This window comes from Sus scrofa, chromosome 9 (assembly GCF_054392235.1).
Source record: "Sus scrofa isolate SSC_HxYL_T2T_F1_AM1 chromosome 9, Sscrofa_HxYL_maternal_Yorkshire_Landrace_v2.0, whole genome shotgun sequence".
In the NCBI taxonomy this organism is placed as follows: domain Eukaryota; kingdom Metazoa; phylum Chordata; class Mammalia; order Artiodactyla; family Suidae; genus Sus; species Sus scrofa.
Window position 1 is genome coordinate 100174321 of NC_139391.1, and position 17508 is coordinate 100191828.

At 38.8% G+C, this 17508-nt stretch overlaps 2 protein-coding genes across 4 annotated transcripts in view; one reads left to right on the forward strand and one right to left on the reverse strand.

The window, feature by feature from the left end:
• LOC106504979 (uncharacterized) overlaps nucleotides 1-9989 on the reverse strand; it is a 980193-nt gene extending 970204 nt beyond the window's left edge. The window contains exon 1 of one of the 2 annotated variants that reach the window (XR_014816008.1): nucleotides 2524-3240. Coding sequence is in view for 1 of the 2 variants with exons in the window: in XM_084977285.1 (XP_084833411.1) it covers nucleotides 3441-4064 (624 nt within the window). In the remaining variant the exon portion in view is untranslated. Of the gene's footprint in view, nucleotides 1-2523 lie in introns of both variants that reach the window. The other variant, XM_084977285.1, reaches the window with a different exon arrangement.
• SEMA3D (semaphorin 3D) overlaps nucleotides 3037-17508 on the forward strand; it is a 205474-nt gene continuing 191002 nt past the window's right edge. For both annotated transcript variants that reach the window (XM_021063476.2, XM_084977284.1), the window contains exon 1: nucleotides 3037-3423. The gene's annotated coding sequence lies outside the window, so the exon portion shown is untranslated. The remainder of the gene's footprint in view (nucleotides 3424-17508) is intronic.

The window sequence follows — 17508 nt, forward strand, 5'->3', positions numbered from 1 at the left end:
GCTTTAAGTGTAGTCAAATCCTCTGAGATCCTGCTCGATTTAATTCTGGACCTGGTAATTATCTTTCTTCTGTTTTCTGGGCAGAGGTAACTATATGTGGAGTTGGAAAAACCTAAAATACACCTATTCTACTCTTTCACATCCCTGCTACTTTCCTTTATGGCTCCCAACATGGAGTGATGATTCCTGAAATTCTACAATTAGAAATTTATTCTTTGCCTTCATTCAGTATTAAAATGTAATCCTTTGAGAAGCAGTGTATTTCATTATTATATAACATATATTACCATGATAGTATAAGAATGACTTACTCAGATTCTATTTGTGAGCCTTAATGAAGATAGATACTGAGAGATATGTCACAGAGGAAAAGCCTAGACCATATAAGCACCTGGACAGTATTTTCTTTTTCCTTTTGTCTCCCTCAGACTGAAACAGGTATAGAAGCAACAACTGGGAGTTCTTACTGATAATACACACATCTCTTTCAGTGAAATTAAGGATCACTTGCTGAATCTTGTATAGTCATACCTGAGGATTAGCTAAACTTTATAATACACTTTACATTTTAACAAACTTAATATAAAATAGACTTCTCCCACTGGGTGTTATTTCAAGGATTCAACTATCATATTAACCAACACTACAGGACAGATTACCAAATTGCTTTTGATGACAATAAATTTCAAACCCTTAAAAAGGATTATAAAACCATACTGTTGGGATCCTGTATAATAGTAGAAATTTTCAACATAAGTGAAGTGAGTAATTATTGTCATCACATCCACTATTTTCATTAACTCATTTAACCCCCAAATATTTGTGAAGCACCCACCATATGCAAGACACTCAGACAAGTACCCTGAGGATTCCAAAGCCCTGGACACAGCTGAGGCCATTCATCACAGCTTTAGGCTTTACAATTGATTCTGCTTGTTGACTGCTCAGTAATTAAAAGCAAAGAAAGCACAGAACCCAGTTTCCAGATGTTGTATTCTCATGGTATGTTCAGGATGCCTAGTAAATGCAGTCTAAATGTGAAGTCTGTGCACTTCAAACCAAATCAGTTCAATACAAGTTCATAGGCGTTGTTTTAGGAGTTGTGGAAACAGGACACAGGCAACGGCCTTGTATAGGATGCAGACAAATGCATAACTTATTATGATACAACATTAAAGGAACTTATAATAGTAGTGAAATCAAAATGCTCTGGAAAAACAGGAGGGAGTGATTAATACTGCAGGGGCTTTGTGGAAAAGGATGAGACTGTATCAAAAAAGGGAGATGTTATCTGGCTTGAGTATTTTAACCTAGGATTTTATACAAGGAGGGAAAAAGGGGAAATTCAGAGTTAACCACAATCCTAGTTAATTATATATATATGGTCAATAAACTGACAAAACTATTAGAAAATCAATAAACAGAGAATTATTATAAAGCAGAAACTACTTATCAGGAACCCACTATATGTAAAACCCTAATCTCTGCTATGAGAGAAAAAAGAGGTATTTTGTCCTCACAATCAGCTTGCAATTTGGACTGAGGGCAACAGCATAATCAAATGAAAACAATATACAAATATTTTAAATTGCAATAAACACACCAAGTGTATGGTTAATTATAAAATGAGTGGTATAAGTGACTATAAAGCATTCAGAAAAAAAATGTGACTATAGGTTGGAATAGTCTGCAGGGCCTTAAATTTTCCTGTATCCAAAGAGGAAAATTATGGGGTTGGTTGGTTGAGAGTCAAAACCAAGGTTATAGAGATGGGATGGCATGAGACACAGGAAAGAACCTTGGTCAGAATTAGGAAACTTGAGTCCCTCCTGAGCCTGACTTTGCCACCAACCATCTGTAAGTTCAAATGACTCATTTAGCTCTAGTGGCCCTCAGCTCTCTGCTGCAGAGGGAAGGCTGAATGAGGAGTCTCCTCCCTCCACCAGACCAGTTTTTCCATTGTTACCATTGTCTGCTCACTGCCCCCAAACCAAAATACCCCTTGTCATTTGCCAAGGGAGCTCTGGGACCTTACAAGCTGTGCTCTTAAATCAAGCTGACAAATGCAGGACCCCATGACAGCTTTTTCTCTATGGCTCCACCCCAAGTCAATTTTATGTTTGGGCCTAATAAGTGCAAGGTGTGTGACCACAAACACTAGAGTTCCAATCACTGAAGGATTTACCATGCAGCCAAGAAGGCCCACATTCTGGACTCATCACTTGCACAGGCCCTTTCCATGTCCCTGAGAGCAGCCTAACAATGAATTCATATGTCATATGTTTTTGTAAAATCTGTAGAATTAAGCTATTTCTGTATGAATTTTCTTAAAGAGGATCCCACCTCCAAATTGTGAGTTCCAGATTCCACAAAATGTGGACTAACCCTGGTCCCCATACATTTCCAAGTTTTCTATTGAGTTACCAAGGTGTCTACCAATCTACAAAGGAAACTTCCCAAGACAGGAATAGATGACAATAACCCCTTTGGCCTGGTATGAGGTAAAGGGTAAAGAAGACTCACATCTTGTGTGTGTTTTGTTTTTTTTGTTTTCCGTCTGCTTGGTCCTTCCTCCGTCCCAGCTCTTTAGTGGAGGACTGATGTTGGTAGCAGATCCCCATTACTGCTCTTTCAAAGCCAGTCACAGTGGATCTGGGTTTTATGTACTAGAACACAGGTACTCTTTTCGAGGCTTAGAGTTTTCGAGACAACGTTTGCCCTGTTTCTTCTGCAGGGAGGGCGTCCTTGGAGATTTTATGGTATAGAATAAAGGGCCCCTAAAGCCACCGGGGCGAGGACTCCGACATCAGAAGTTGCTTTACACACTGAGTGCCCTGTCCTGAAAATCATCCCCCAGCACGGCCGGAGTTACATTTGATCCACGCTGCTGACAGCCCGCGCGGCGACAGGGATGGACTTTTGCACGCTGGGGAGGACTGGCGTGCGCACGAGGAAGGGGGGCCGGGGGCTGGGGGAGGAGATCGGAAGGGGAGAGGTAATCCCTGGCGTTTTGAGCATCCCCTTTTTAGAAAGACTGAGTCTCTCCCAGGACAGCTGCTGCGGTCACACCACAAACTTAAAAACCGCCCTCCCGCTCCAAGCGTGCCTTTCCTCGCCACCCTCGCCTCTGCACCGCTCCAGCTGGTGCCTGGCTCCGCTCTGCTCCAGGCAGGGCGCTCGAGTGTAGGGGGGGAGCAGCGCCCCCTGCCTCCTGGCCTGGCCTCTGCGGCCGCATCCTCCGCGCTCCACCAGGGCCGCTGGCGGCTCCGGGGCTCAGCTAGGGCTGCCTCTCAGAGGAGGTCGCGCCGGTGCCCTGGGTCGCCACCTCTCACGCCTACCGCCTGCATCCCCTTCTCTCCCTGAAAAGACTGCCGGCGCAGAGAGAGAGAGAGAGGGAGAGAGAGAGAGAAGAGTTCGCTGTAGGTAAGGCGGATTTCTGGTCACCTGCTGCTCCAATGGGAGGGCGCGCCTGGGACCGCGGTGTTAAGAAGGGGTAACTGAATCTGGGGGTGACTGTGGGTCCGAAATGGGTTGCCGAGCGGCCGGGAGATAAGGAAACGTCCTGGGACGGAAAGACCGTTCCGGACTGACAGGAGTGGCGAGTGGGGGGGCCAGTCGGGGAATCTGGGCGTTGAGCCGCGGACGGTCCGGACGCGCGGCGCGGGGACAGCGTGGCGACGGGCAGCGTCCCCACTCGCCGCCGCCGCCGCCGCCGCTTCAGCCGGAGCCTCCCGGGCCGCACCGCGCAAAGTTTTCCTTGCGTGACGCGCCCGGGAACTTCGCTCTCTCCCTCGCTCCCTCCCGGGCCCGGGCGGCCGGGAGCGCGCCGTAAAGTGGCCCCGTGGCTCCGCCGGCTGCAGGTTCACTCGCAGAAGCGTCGGTGGGGACTGTCTGTAGGGGACTTGACCCAGGACGTCTGCGCCGTCCCTCGTTCCTTTTCCCCATTGGCTGGGGGAGGGGACGGGGAGACCGTGGTGGCTGTTTGTGTTGTAGTGCTTTTGGGAAGGGATGGGCGACGCCTTTTTTTTTTTTTTTCCCCCTGTGAGGAAACCGCGACGCTCCATCTAACGGGAGTGTGCATCCTCCCGGACTCTGAGGGCCAAGTTGGAGGTAGACACCAGCCTAAAAGCTGGCTGACTGGGAAAGGCGGTTCCCACAAAACGCACTCTTGCGGGAGCGGGTCATCCCTCTGTAGCCTCGGCTTGTCTCGCTCCGAAAAAGCCCGGATTTGACTCCTGCTGGGAATTTAACCCAGTGTGTTTAACCTCGCGGGTGTTCCTTCCCCGCCCCCTCGCGACGCGCCCAGAGAGTACGCGTTAATGGGCTGCCCTGGCAGCGCCCGGGCGGTTTTCCGTACCAGCCTATTCTCTTTCCCTTACGACTTGAGTTCATCCTAGTAGCTGAGTTGCTTTACTTCCGTCCCAGCACATCCCAGCGCGCGTAGGGGACTTGACAGGAGGAGGCGACGCTGCGCACCCGCCGCTAGGCTGGACTCGAGCGGACAGGACCGGAGCAGCGGCCCGGAAGCTGGGGCCGCTGTGGTCCCGAATTCCGTGTTACTGAGATTGGAGTTAAATAGGAGAACTTTTCGCCCTTTAGCTCCGAACGAAGCCATAATAAAAGGCAAATCTCCCTAGGAGGACTTTTCTTTCGCCTTCAAAGTCCCTCCTCTCTTTCGTTTGCCCTTCAGTGCCATTTGCAAGAGAAGTGGGGGGGGGGGGGCAGGGGGCAGGGACTACAAGTCTCAAATTTTGCCTGAAAGCTTCTCCTTCCTTGTGTGGAGGGGGGCGGGGGGGGGGTCCCTAACGGATGTAAAGGGACGGGATGAGACCCCTCCTGGGTCTGGCGCTGCTATTGTGTAACCATGGCAACCGCCAGGGCAAGAGCGGTCAGAGCCTTCCCGGTACTGCACGTGGAAAGAAAAATGTGAAGGATGGGGAAGGGAGAGAGTCGCATGTCATCACTTCAGTAATGCCTTCGCTTCTCCTGCTGTTCTGAGGCCAGACAGGGAGGAGGATGAGCAGGAAAGGTTGGATGTCAGCAGCCCTAGCCAGGAGTTACTTTAACTCTGTCCATCCTTGGGGTCACTGGGGCTCATCCCAGCAGCTAAAGTTGGCCAGAGGAGCCATCGCAGATAGGCAACAAAGTGATGGTACAGGTCAGGGAGATGGGAAAAGGCCTTGACCCTTGGGAAAGAAAGCCCAGGAAACACAGGAAGGTGATGTAGGAAGAGATAAGAATAAGGTCAAGAGGTAGCTGAGAGACAATAGAGCCGTACTGATATAGACCGCAAACATTTCAAATGGAATTTGCCCATTTGTGAAGTGGAAAATTGGTGGAGAAGGGAGGGGACATTTATCAAACACTTACACACCCTGGATGCTGTGTACATTTTCATGATTAATATTCTCAACAATGAATATGAAGAATATGACGTTTCACTTTTTTTTTTTCTTATAAGTTGAAAGAAAGCAGAGACACAGAGTCAGAAATGTGTGGTTTCCCACTATGGCTTTTGCAGTCTTAAGAAAAATCATCATTTTTAAATATGGTATTGATGGTTAGGGGGTTGCCATCTCTTGCAAATGGCACCGACGGGCAAGGCGGTTATTCTCATTTTAGATATGAGAATAATGAGATGTAAAGATATTAGTTGATGTGTTCAAATATAAGTTAGGGGTAGAGCTGAAACTGGAACTGTTTTACTTGGATATAGGTCACCTTTTAGGGACTTTATGCAGCTTTCCATGGCCCCACCTAAAGGGAGGACCCTTCTAAGATAAGTTTGCAGTATCTGTATAATTTGTAGGGGAAGAACCCCAATAATTTAAATAGGATACAGGGTGGAAGATGGATATGGGTTACATCAAGTTCATAGGCCAAGAATCCTATATACATGATATTAATAATCTGTTTATATAGGTCTTATTGTACCTTGTAGGAATTATTAGTGACTTTAATAATGTTTATAAAGGAAAATGAAAACAAAAAGAACATATTTTGTCAAATTGTAATGCCATGGCTGGGTTGAGAAAGTTTCCTGAGATTAATGAAGTTTTTCCTAAGTCTGTGTATTGCCTTCATGACTTAAACTTAATTCATATTTTGGCACCACTGGTTCAACTTTCTAAGAGTCTGTGGCCCATTCACTTGGTAGGAGTAATAATTTAATTTACTCTTCTGCTCTGAGAGGGAAGGTCAAGGAAAAATGGCAATTCAAAATGTTTTGGAATTATCAGAAAACTGTAACCAACACCAGCAGAAACTAAGGGTAAAAGGTAAAGAGATAATTATGTATCTTTTCTTTTGCCTTTTTGCAGAATTTGCCTTTAAAGGTATGTCGTGGTTAATGAATTTGCTTTATAATTTCACATGGGAAAATGCACAAAGATAAAAGATTTTTAATCTTGTGTGTGCGTGTGTGTGTGTGTGTGTGTGTGTGTGTGGGAAGGGCTGGGAAGGATGGGAGTGGGAATTATTTTTGGTGTCAGGGAAGGTCAGGAATATAAACAATTACAAAGACAGAGGAAGCACATGTACTGTTTCCAGTGACAGCTAACAGACCAACTATAGGTTTGAACTTGAGTTACCAAGTTAAATTACTCTCACATCTTTTCTTTTCCAAAACTAGGAAATATGTTGTTTAGGGTTCAAGTTATATTAAGAGAGAAAGTTTTGTAGTGCTCAGTTCTTATTGTTTATCCTATGTTCTCATTCCATTGCATGGGTATTTGTTAACTCTCAAAAGGTTTATCACAGACCTTAGTATCTCTGAAGAAGATATCCTCTGAAACTGGCAAAAATCTCTGTGCTCCAGAGATCTCTGAGTTTGTTTTCTGCTTGGACAGAGTTATTGAGTTAAGCCATCCCCATTTTTATTAGGTTTTTGGAATATCAATTTCTCAGTCTCAAGGGGAAAACATTCTGATTGGTACTGGTCTAGTGAATATTAATATGTCTTCAGATTGTTCTAGCTTCATTATTTTGGAAAAAACAAACATGACACTGAACTTTACTGTTCTGTCTGGGAGATAATAATGCTTCAATGACATGTTCTTTGGGGAGCATTCTTGTCAATTAATACATGATCGATTTAATAGACCTGAGTAACCATGGCTCTATTTCAAAGGTTATTCTTCCTGTAAATATCTGGAATTATTTATATCTAAGTAAAGTGTATTTCAATATTCAATAACATATTCCTTGAAGGAAAAAGAAATATATAAATTTGTGAAATAAGTAGACTGATCATAAGCAAACTGGTAAATCACATATTTGCTACCTCAAAACATAGTTAAAAGATACTTCTCTACTCTCAGAAACCTTGGCCAAAATTCCTTTTTATTTTTGATATCTTCACCCTGCCTTTCAAGTCATATTCTAGGTTTTCAACCATTGTTTTCTTGCATTGTTGTTTATAATTCCTGACTGGATCAGAAGGACCTTGAGGTAAAGAAATTATCTTCTCTTTTTATATCTTCATTTGGATTTAGAAATCTTTGTTACCTAAAAAGATCAGCTTAGGTATATTTGGTTTTATACTCTACTTTCTCTGAGATTTTAGAAAGGAGAGTTTCCTCTTTTGCATGAGTTTTACACTTTCAAGAAAGAAGTGGTGAGATGCTGATTAATCATAATGTGTAATATACACGACCAATGTAATGATCATGTGAGAGGATATATAAGAATACTTAGTAAAAAGTGACATTTAAATGTAACTTCTTAGGAAGAAATTATGCTTTATTTTTTAATTTCTTCTATTTTTAGGAGGATCCAATTAAGAAATGAGAATCTATATCATCTATGTCCACATTACTTCACCTTAAATTTAAGTACCTAAATAATAACTAGAAAGGAGCATATAGCTAAAACAGATTCACTGCAAACAAGAAATACAATGATAAGAAATTGCAACACTTTTGAAATCATTTTGAATTTTGAGTAATAGTAGTGAGGTATACCTAAAGTATTAGACATTTACAAATGTAAATTATTAAAAACAGTTAAGTGTTTCAAAAAGATGGAATACATAATAAGATATACTGCTCATATTTAGATTTTAAATGATTTTGGTGACTTAATCTATCATCATTAATATTTTATCATTTATCTCATGTTAATAATAATATTTAATAACTTATAATAGTCATGAACCAAGATATCTTTAAGCAGCTTGCTAATCTTTTGCTGGTAAATTTAGACACTTTGCTTATTCTTTGGCAAGCTTAATAATCCACAAATATTACCCTCCCATAAAAATATATCAAATAAACAGAATTAAGTGACCAAGTGTTCATAGAAGAGTCTACATCTCTCTGAAGCTGAATCTATTATTCTTTTACGTATGTAATGTCTTGTGCTTCAGAAATTAGAAATGATGTACTTTATGTCTCTTGTTTCCTTTATAGGACATTTAACATAACTTCAACATTTTATGTTTTTAAGTATGTTCTACTAGTAAATCATTGGAAAAATGGAAACATTTGCTATATTTTTATAATTGAATAGAATCAATTATAATTACTAAGGACAAAGTCAATAAAATAAGCAAAAAAGTCTAAATTATTGAGCATCTTGAAAGAAATATAGTATGATTACTTTCATAGAAAATAAAATTGGAGGGGTATATAGAGGTGACATTATTAATCTACCATCAGGTAAATGTCCAATTTATTTTTCCTGTATTAATTGTGCATTTTAATTGGTCATTTGTTTTCGTCAGTCTTTTGAATATTTTGAACAACTTTTAAGGATTATGGTGTTTGGTCCAGAAATGAGCATATACAACTGATACCTAATAAATATGAGTTAAATATGTTTAGTTTCAAGCATACTGCATTAGCAGAAATTAAACTAATAAAATTGCTCAGTAGAGATATTATCTAGCATTTTAATTAGTGAAGAGACAGAGAAATAATATAATCTATGCATTTATTATCAGCATGTACGAACTGCTTAAAAACAATGTCTAAGAAAAAAAGCACCCTCGAGTTGCTTAAATAGTCCCAAAGAAGGCTTTTTTTAAAAAACGTGTTATACTGATGTCTGAACCCTTGCCTAATTATGTCATGATCTAAAGTTATATCTAAATAATTTGGCTTTCTTTGATGGAATATAAAATCAGTGTCAGATCTTTATTCTTCCTACTTTTTGTTTTTTGTCCTTCTCATAAAGAGCAGTCCATACACATGAACTTCAGGATTTCTTGCATTTTGGAATTTGCTGTTTTTCTTTCAGATAAATCTTTGCTCTTCATATCTGCAATGATTGTTCTATGGGAAAAAAGAAATGTTTTCTTAGGTAAAAAAATGAATACTATTCTTGTTTGGAGGAATTTTGAAATATAAATACAATACTTCTTTTCAAAGATAACCATTTGGAGCTCTCAGAGTTCTCAGTTTACTTGTAATACTAAATATGGGATCAGTAGAAGTTGATACCAATGTAAGTTTTCTTGTTGAAATGGGGTGTATATTCTCTTAGATCTTTTGTTTTTATAGTAATGATGTTCATTACAGATATAATTCATGATCGTTACTGAAAAAACAGAAGATACAGCAAAGCATAAAATAGGGAGGTAAAAATTTACCCATAAATCTACTACAAATGAATATGTTACTTATTAGCTTAAACATGGCATTTATTTTAAAAATAAATTATATATATGGCAGGTAGTGCCTATATCTTGTTTTCTAATGTCATTCTCCAATGAAAGGAACCAAGCATCCTTAGAGAAATGGCTTATTCTAGGACCAGGGCAGGAAATATATGTGAACCAAGATCATCTTATGTAAAAAAGTAAACAAATGCTCAACACACACATACACACACACTACCTATGTGCAATGATAAAGGTATGTCAAAGAGACACAGGAGCCAATTTAAAAAGTCCTCACTGGCCAAAGCTGGGACAATTTGAGGAAAAAAAAAAAGTATGATTGATTATAAGCCAAAGTATAAAATAAATTTCCAAGAAGCATGCTAATATAAATAAATGATGAATAAATTAATAAATGAAGGAGAAGGGACCAATCTCCCATCTAGCAGAATTTCAAATAATTTATGTAGATACTCTATCCTTAAGGAAGGGGAACATATAACTCCCTACTTTTGAAGTGTGAGTGGAGCTTGCCACTTCCTTCAAAGACTACTCAGAATGGAAAGGAGGGAAAGAGTTTTTACAGTGAATAAGTCTAGCAAACACTATCTTGGTCAGGTGATCAGGGTCAACCTCAACAGTCAAAAGTGTGTTGATAGTATGTGCCCTTGATTTGAGGGATGAAAAGAATACTCTCCCTCTCATTCTCTTTCCCCCAAACCCATAATCCCAGAAAAACCATGAGAAAAACATTAGACAAATTCCAGTAGAGGGGCAGTTTACAATATACTTGACCAGTACTCCTCAAACATGTCAAAATCATAAAAACCAAAGTCTGAGAAAATGTCCTAAGCAAGAGGAAGCCAAAGAGACACTAACTAAATGTAATGTGGTATCCTGGATAGAATCCATGAAAAGAAAAAGAACATAGGATAAACACTAAGGAAATCAGAATCAACTGTGGACTTTTGTTAACAATAAAGTGTCAATATTGGTTTATTAATGGTAACAAATGCACATGCTAAGGTAAGATGTAAAAATAATAAGGGAAACTGGGTGGGGGTTATAGGGAAACTCTCTGTACTACCTTTTTCTTCTTCCTTTTTTTTTTTTTTTTGGCTGGGCTGTGGCATGCGGAAGTTCTGGGCCAGGATTCAAACCCATGCCACAGCAGCAACCCAAGCCACTGCAGTGACAACACCAGATCCTTAATCTTCCATGCTTATAAGGAAACTCCTGTACTATCTTCTTAATGTCTTTCTAAGTCTAAAACTGTTCTGAAAAATAAAATCTGTCTTTAAACATTATACTTGAAAGCATACGGAATAATCATAGTGAGAAACTACATAAAAAGTGAACCATTCTCTGGTCAGAAAACTTTAATTTCTTTCAATTAAATGCTTACTTTATTTCCCTAGTTCAAGTTACTACTATTCTACCTTTTTCTTTTTATCTATTGATGCTAAGTATAATAGATCTGATCATAATAAGTATATATTTTTAATTGTTTTCATAATCATTTTTTCAAAATATAATGTATTATTTGGATTAATAAAAAATTTCAGATCACTACTGTTATAGATTCTCAGGCAAAGAAAGCTATGTTATCAGTCATGTCTATAAATCAATCTTAAGTATTTAAAGATAAGGCAAACATGTTTCTTCATCAGTCTTTGCTATTTTATTGCTATTGACAAGACCCATCATCTGGGCCAGATGTCCTCTGTGCTACACGATGATTGTGCTTTCAAAATTCTCACCAAAATGGCTCAATAAATGTATATTCTTTTTCCTCCTCTTTGAATCTTAAGGACATCTACTATATTAAGTATATTAAAGATTATTCCCTTTCAAATGTTATATGTATAATACACATATCATTGATGTTTCAAAAATTTAAAATATACCTATGAAACCTCTATGTCCCCTCAGAGTCCTAGAAGCTGAGACTTAATTCTGTTCTAGAAATGTAGATATGGGCTGCCATTTCCCTGTCTGTGTGTGTGTGTATTTGAATGCTTTTCCTCACTTTATATATATACCTTTATAGATATAAAAATCACACATTCCTTGTGTTGCGAATTGTTGCATTTTTTTTAATTTGTTTTATTCTCTTTTAGTAAGCTCTCTTGCTTGCAGTTGGACCAAAAATCCTATCACTTTACCTTTCTTATCTAAGCTTCTGTACATGCTGATGTCTTAGTTTTTATTGTTACATCATATTTATAATTATTTAACAATTATCTGGTTCTGTACTTCACGGTTTAGTCTCTCTTGAATTTGTGCTCTACTCTGGCAGTTGTTGAAAAGTTAAAGTTTTTTCTTCCCTTGTTTTTAGTTTCATGAGTCATAGCACACAAAAAACACATTTCAAGAACTTGTTCGGGGAAAAGCTATGGAATTCAGCCCCAGAATATGTGACTAAAGGGCCTGTAGTTTTTGGTGATACCCCACTGAACTTCCTGAAATAATGAAAGCATCTGAAAAGGACTTAGAGCAGTATGACTAATATACTCTGGGCTCTCATTAGAATCTTAGATACAGGGTTTACATTTTTGTTATACCAAAGAATTGACTAAACATTTTTAAAAAGAGTGATCTTGCTTATGATAATTAAACTCATTCTAAAAGAGGAAAGAAGAAACATAAAATTTTGACCAAGACCTTTAGAAATGCATGCATCTAATTTGCATAATAGAGATGTATGCAATTCGCATTTGTGCATGAAGTTGTCTCCTTTTTTATGTCTTATCAACATATTTTCAGGTAACTCATGACTTATGAATACTTTTTTTTTTTCTTTCTTGATTGCACCCAAGGCATATGGAAGCTTATGGCCAGGGATCGAATCCCAGCCGGAGCTGCATCCCATGCTACAGCTGCAGCAATGCTGGATCCTTAACCTGCTGTACTGGATCTGGATGGAATTAGCATCTCCAAAGATGCAAGCTGGATCATTAACACATTGTGCCACAGTGGGAACTTCGAATACATAATTGTAACTAGAGTACTGTTTTTAACAATATCTTCGCAAATGGAAATAATCACCTCAAACCTCATCGATTTTGAGGTTTGACTCTCCTTACCTTTAAAGAAGACAAGTTCTTTAAATAGCAGTGCAATTGTATACTCACTTTATCTGACATATAGTCGATTCAAAGTTCACTTTTTTGGCCACATCAGCTTCTGTCTTATAACTTCAAATATTTCCTTATTGTAATTGAATTAGTGTGTTATAAATTGCTTTCCATGCTCCAAGTTGGTAGAAGGTTAAAGTAGCCAGACTATTCTGCAGAATAGTCATGCAGAAATATTTGCATTATAAAATAGTGTAAGATGAATTATGTATAATTTTAAAATGAAAAGTTAATAAATAAATCAAGAAATTATTATGTCAACTTATGAAGACTTTTATCACCTGTGAAGTAGCTGTTCAAAAGCATTTGCCCTGGATATACAGATGAGAAAATAACATTTCCCTTGCTTTGGTTTGATTCACATTTCACAGAGCCCTGGGGATTGTTGTCTTAGACTACACTGTGATGAGGTTTGGCAGAGAGTGTTCATTGTTCAGGTTTTAAAAAGGGCAAGTTTTTGGCAGGAGTAACTTGCATAGAAGAGGAATGCTATGCTTACACATGTGCACTCAATAAACTCTTCAGAGGTATTACAAGTCCTCACTCCACCATACCCCCAATCTCTGGATGTTGGTTGTTTCGAGCCCTTCTTTTGTTGTGTCATTATCTCATAGGCCTTTTCATATTCCAGAAAATGGTACTTTTAATCCATACTTCAAAACTTATTAGAGTTCAGTGCATAGTCGTTCATATCCTGTGGACTTCTCGAGACTTTTTAAAAACAGTGATTACAGTCACATCTACTTTCCCCTAATATTTACCAGTCACCTAGCCATCATCTTCATGATAAGCACCAATCATCTTTTTATATATTTATAACCCTTGGTTATTTCTCATAATCAGAAATGAAGATTTCTGTGTGCAAGCAGTGTTAACAAGTGTGCTTCTAGTAGATGATATATGAGGATGAGCAAAAACAAAAAGTCTCGTAAATTCCCCAAATTAATAAATAGGGTAAACTGGCATGAGCCACATAGGCCTAAAGTTCTGTATTCTTTTCCTCAAGGGGCTTTGCCCTGATTTCTTCTTTCACTTTGAATAATTTTGACATGTACTGTCATCACCTCTCCGCCCCCAACCAATGCCCACTCCCCTAGCCACCCTCATGTGTGACCACTAAATCTTGCCTAAAAAGTGCTTTTCACTCAAATTCTGTCCTCCTCTCTATAAGATCATTTTTAGTTTCATTAGGTATTACATTCTCTCTTACTTGGATTAAGTCTCTCAAGAATAAGGACCAAATGGTTGTTACCTCAGCATCTTTCTCCATAATCCCTTTGATATCTTGAAATATTGTACATAATAAGTATACAGTCTCTAAGTGCTTGACCATAAATTAATCTATTCAGAATCCTTTACCTATTTTTCCTTTTGTGCCTACTTTAGATGTGTAATTTGTCAGTTTACTCCATACATACATTCCTTCATTGAAGAGATTATTTCACATATATTCATATTAGTCTTGATGCCTTCCTATCTTGAATTCCCTTTTCATCTTCTTGTTAATTTAAGAAGTATTTATTGAGTGCTTGCTATATACTGGGCACTGTAAGAGTCACTGATGAAATTCAGATGAAAGAAACATGGCTGCAACCCTGAAGGAGATGATTGTGAAATAATACATTATCATCATGGGTCAAATCAAATCTCTTTATGATATTAAATCCTAACAACAAAAGGTCCTTTTCATGGTCTCGGTCATTTCTCTCTGCAGCCTTTTCTTTAAATATGTCATCTTCTTCACTAATCTCTACTTTTTCTGTGTGGAGATTATGCCCAGAACATAACCTTCATTCCTGACGTCTTTCTTGAGTCGGAGGCATTTCACCACACCACTATACCACCTGCGGGTTAGTCTTCATTGCTCAATACTCCATTTATAAAGGAGATCACTCTGGTAACTGAGAGTCTTTGACTAGTGTAACTTTGAGGGTTTCAAGTGTCAGGGTAAATGTGGTTAAGACTCTGCTCTATGAAAATAGACTGCTTGGGTTCGGATTCTAGCTCTGTCACCTCTTAGCCATGTGATTTAGACAAGTCACTTGACCTTTCTATATCTATTTCCCATCTTTTAACTAACTGCAGGTTCATGATAGCACTAGCCTCATAGGGTGATTGAGAGGAATACATGAGATAATGTAGGTCAAGCAGATGCTCTATGGTGCATTACAATATCTATGCTTGTTATCTTTCTATTATCCTTATACAGATTAGGCAAGTTACACTCAGGTCAGATCCTTATACCATCTACACACTGTTTTACTGCCTTCTTGTTCTTTATCTGCTGAGTTATATTCATCTCATTCAAAGAAAAGCCTTTGGGGGACCTCCTTCATATATAATCCCGACATTTTAGGATGGACTATCACCACCTCCTTCTTTTGCACGGAAGTGTGTTTAGAGACATCATTTGGGGGCACACTGCAACAGACCCTGATGGAGACATGTGAGGGAGAATCCAGGCTAGAGGAACTCTTCAGTAGTAGCCATCACAGAAGCAAGCAGCAGCTAGTTAGAGAGGCTAAACAGCAAGTAATGAAATCCTTAGATGTCCCATCTAAATGCCCAAGTTGATTTCATTGCATCCCACCATTCTCCTTCAGCTATCTAATGCTGGATTTTTAACAGAGCCTGATTCCTTGATGAAGTGCTCCACCCCCAAATAAAAATTACAGATTTGTTCAACAGTCTCCACATCCCTCCCCTGACTTTTTTTTTTTTTTTTTTTTTTTTTTTTAACCCAAGACGCAGGTATGTCTTTAGCCCTCTAGTTTGGGCCTGCTGTTATTCTGATCCCTTTGCCCACAGCTTATTTCTGCTGTTTGATCACTGTCTTGTCCCTATACCTCTCCTAACCAGTTATTGCTCTTAAAGCCTCTTATTATATGCTCTCACTGTTGTGCAGTTTCAGAATATTCTATTTTAGTCTCATTTATAAAGAGTGAAGGGAAACAAAGTGGCCTAATTCATTATCCATCCACTAGAGGATCTGGAAATTGGCCCAGGGACAGTCTCTTATACTGCAGACTCATGCTCCGGGACTAGACTTTTTCTAGACTGTATACCTGTGCTGGACTTGCCCTGCTTGAGCCATCCAGCTACTAAGAGAATCCTGGCTCCTGGCAACCTAAATATTGGCTTTCAGGGGACCTTGCTGGAACCTGCAGTGTGGCACTTAGGAACCAAATTGCCTAAGAGAAGCATCTCTCAGGAGGAAATTTAGGAAGAGCCCAGAGATAAATAGTAGCTCCTATATTTAGATAAGCAATCTAATACAAAAGGAGCACCTTTGACCTATGCTGCCTCACCTGCTTAGCAGGTCCCTGGAATATAACTCATAGAGACAGCAAGTATGTTAATCAATGACATTTTCCAGAAATTGAACTTAAAGGTCACTTCAGCTTCTGAGAAACTGGAAGTGAAACTGAAGAATATTCTAGTTATTTCATGAGAAAATACTTTTCGAATGCCGTTCTTGGTTTTGTTTTACATTGGTCTATTCCTGTAATTGCCACTTTTGCTTATGAATGTTCATCAATATACCTTATAAGAATAATAATTTATAAATTGTTTTTATATATCTTAATTATATACCTTATATATCATATTAAAAACAGTATGTCAGACCTTATTTCCATTTCATAGAAAGTGAAATGTTTCCGAGATAGGTAAATAAGATTTACCTCAAATAATTTCTAAATATTTTCTAAATAATTATAAAGCCTATCACTTATAGTGATCAGCCCAGGAATATAAATATTTTCCTATGGTTGCAAATAGATAGATGTAAATCAGTATAAAATGTTTCATGCCCATATATGTCTATATCTATATCTCTATATCTGTCTTCATTGTGCGACATTTTCTATTCCATGAGTCCATATGGATAATTTTATGAGACCAAATCAAGAGAAGGAAACAATTTTAAAGACTAGAATCCAGAGTCAATTTAGTTTGTTTGTTTTGTTTTTATAAATTCACTCTTAACGCCCGTCATTTTTTTATTACTTTAGCGAATAAATATTTATAAGTCTCCTGGCTTGTCTCTTGATGGAATTTTAAGTAAGAGAGACAATTTATATTACTTTTCTAAGTATTTTTCTGGGGCAGGGGGGTTCCTTTTTCAAATGATTGCTTTTGAATGTCATTCATGGGGACCAGTCAGGCTAATAGTGGTTTTCTGGGTAGTTCCAGGGTCATTAAAAAGTGTGACCCAGGCCAAGATAACATCTCTTGTTCCAAGTTCTTAGTGCAGTACTGAAGACAGGGAAGGTGAAACAGTCCTGGGCTTCTCGTGTACGTTCTTCTTGGGGGGAGGGGTTCCTGTAGTTCCTGGTTGTATCTGGCTGTTCCTTCTCTAGCTCTATCACTGGTTCCCCTTCCTCTTCCTCCCACTAATTACACTTTGCCCGCAGTTCTTCTCTTTTCTCTCTACAGACATTCCTCACTGATCCCCATTCACTCTCCTCATTTCTGTTATTATTTAGATGAGAAAGACACATAAATAACCATTAACCCTGACCTCCCTCCTGATCTTGATCTGTCTACCAGTGCTTTTTCCAGTAGGCCCTAGTCTAAGGGAATTGATCTTCCTCTGAATAAGCAGTTTAAATTTTTTTTACAATCTCATGATGTGCTTTCTTCTATTGTGATTGTGATTCTGTACATGCAGATGTTTACACTGTATTGTGGTGGAAAGGGAGCATGCTTTGGAGTCACAATTTATTATTTGGGAAAATTCACTAAGTTATTTGACCCTGTTAGCTTTAATAT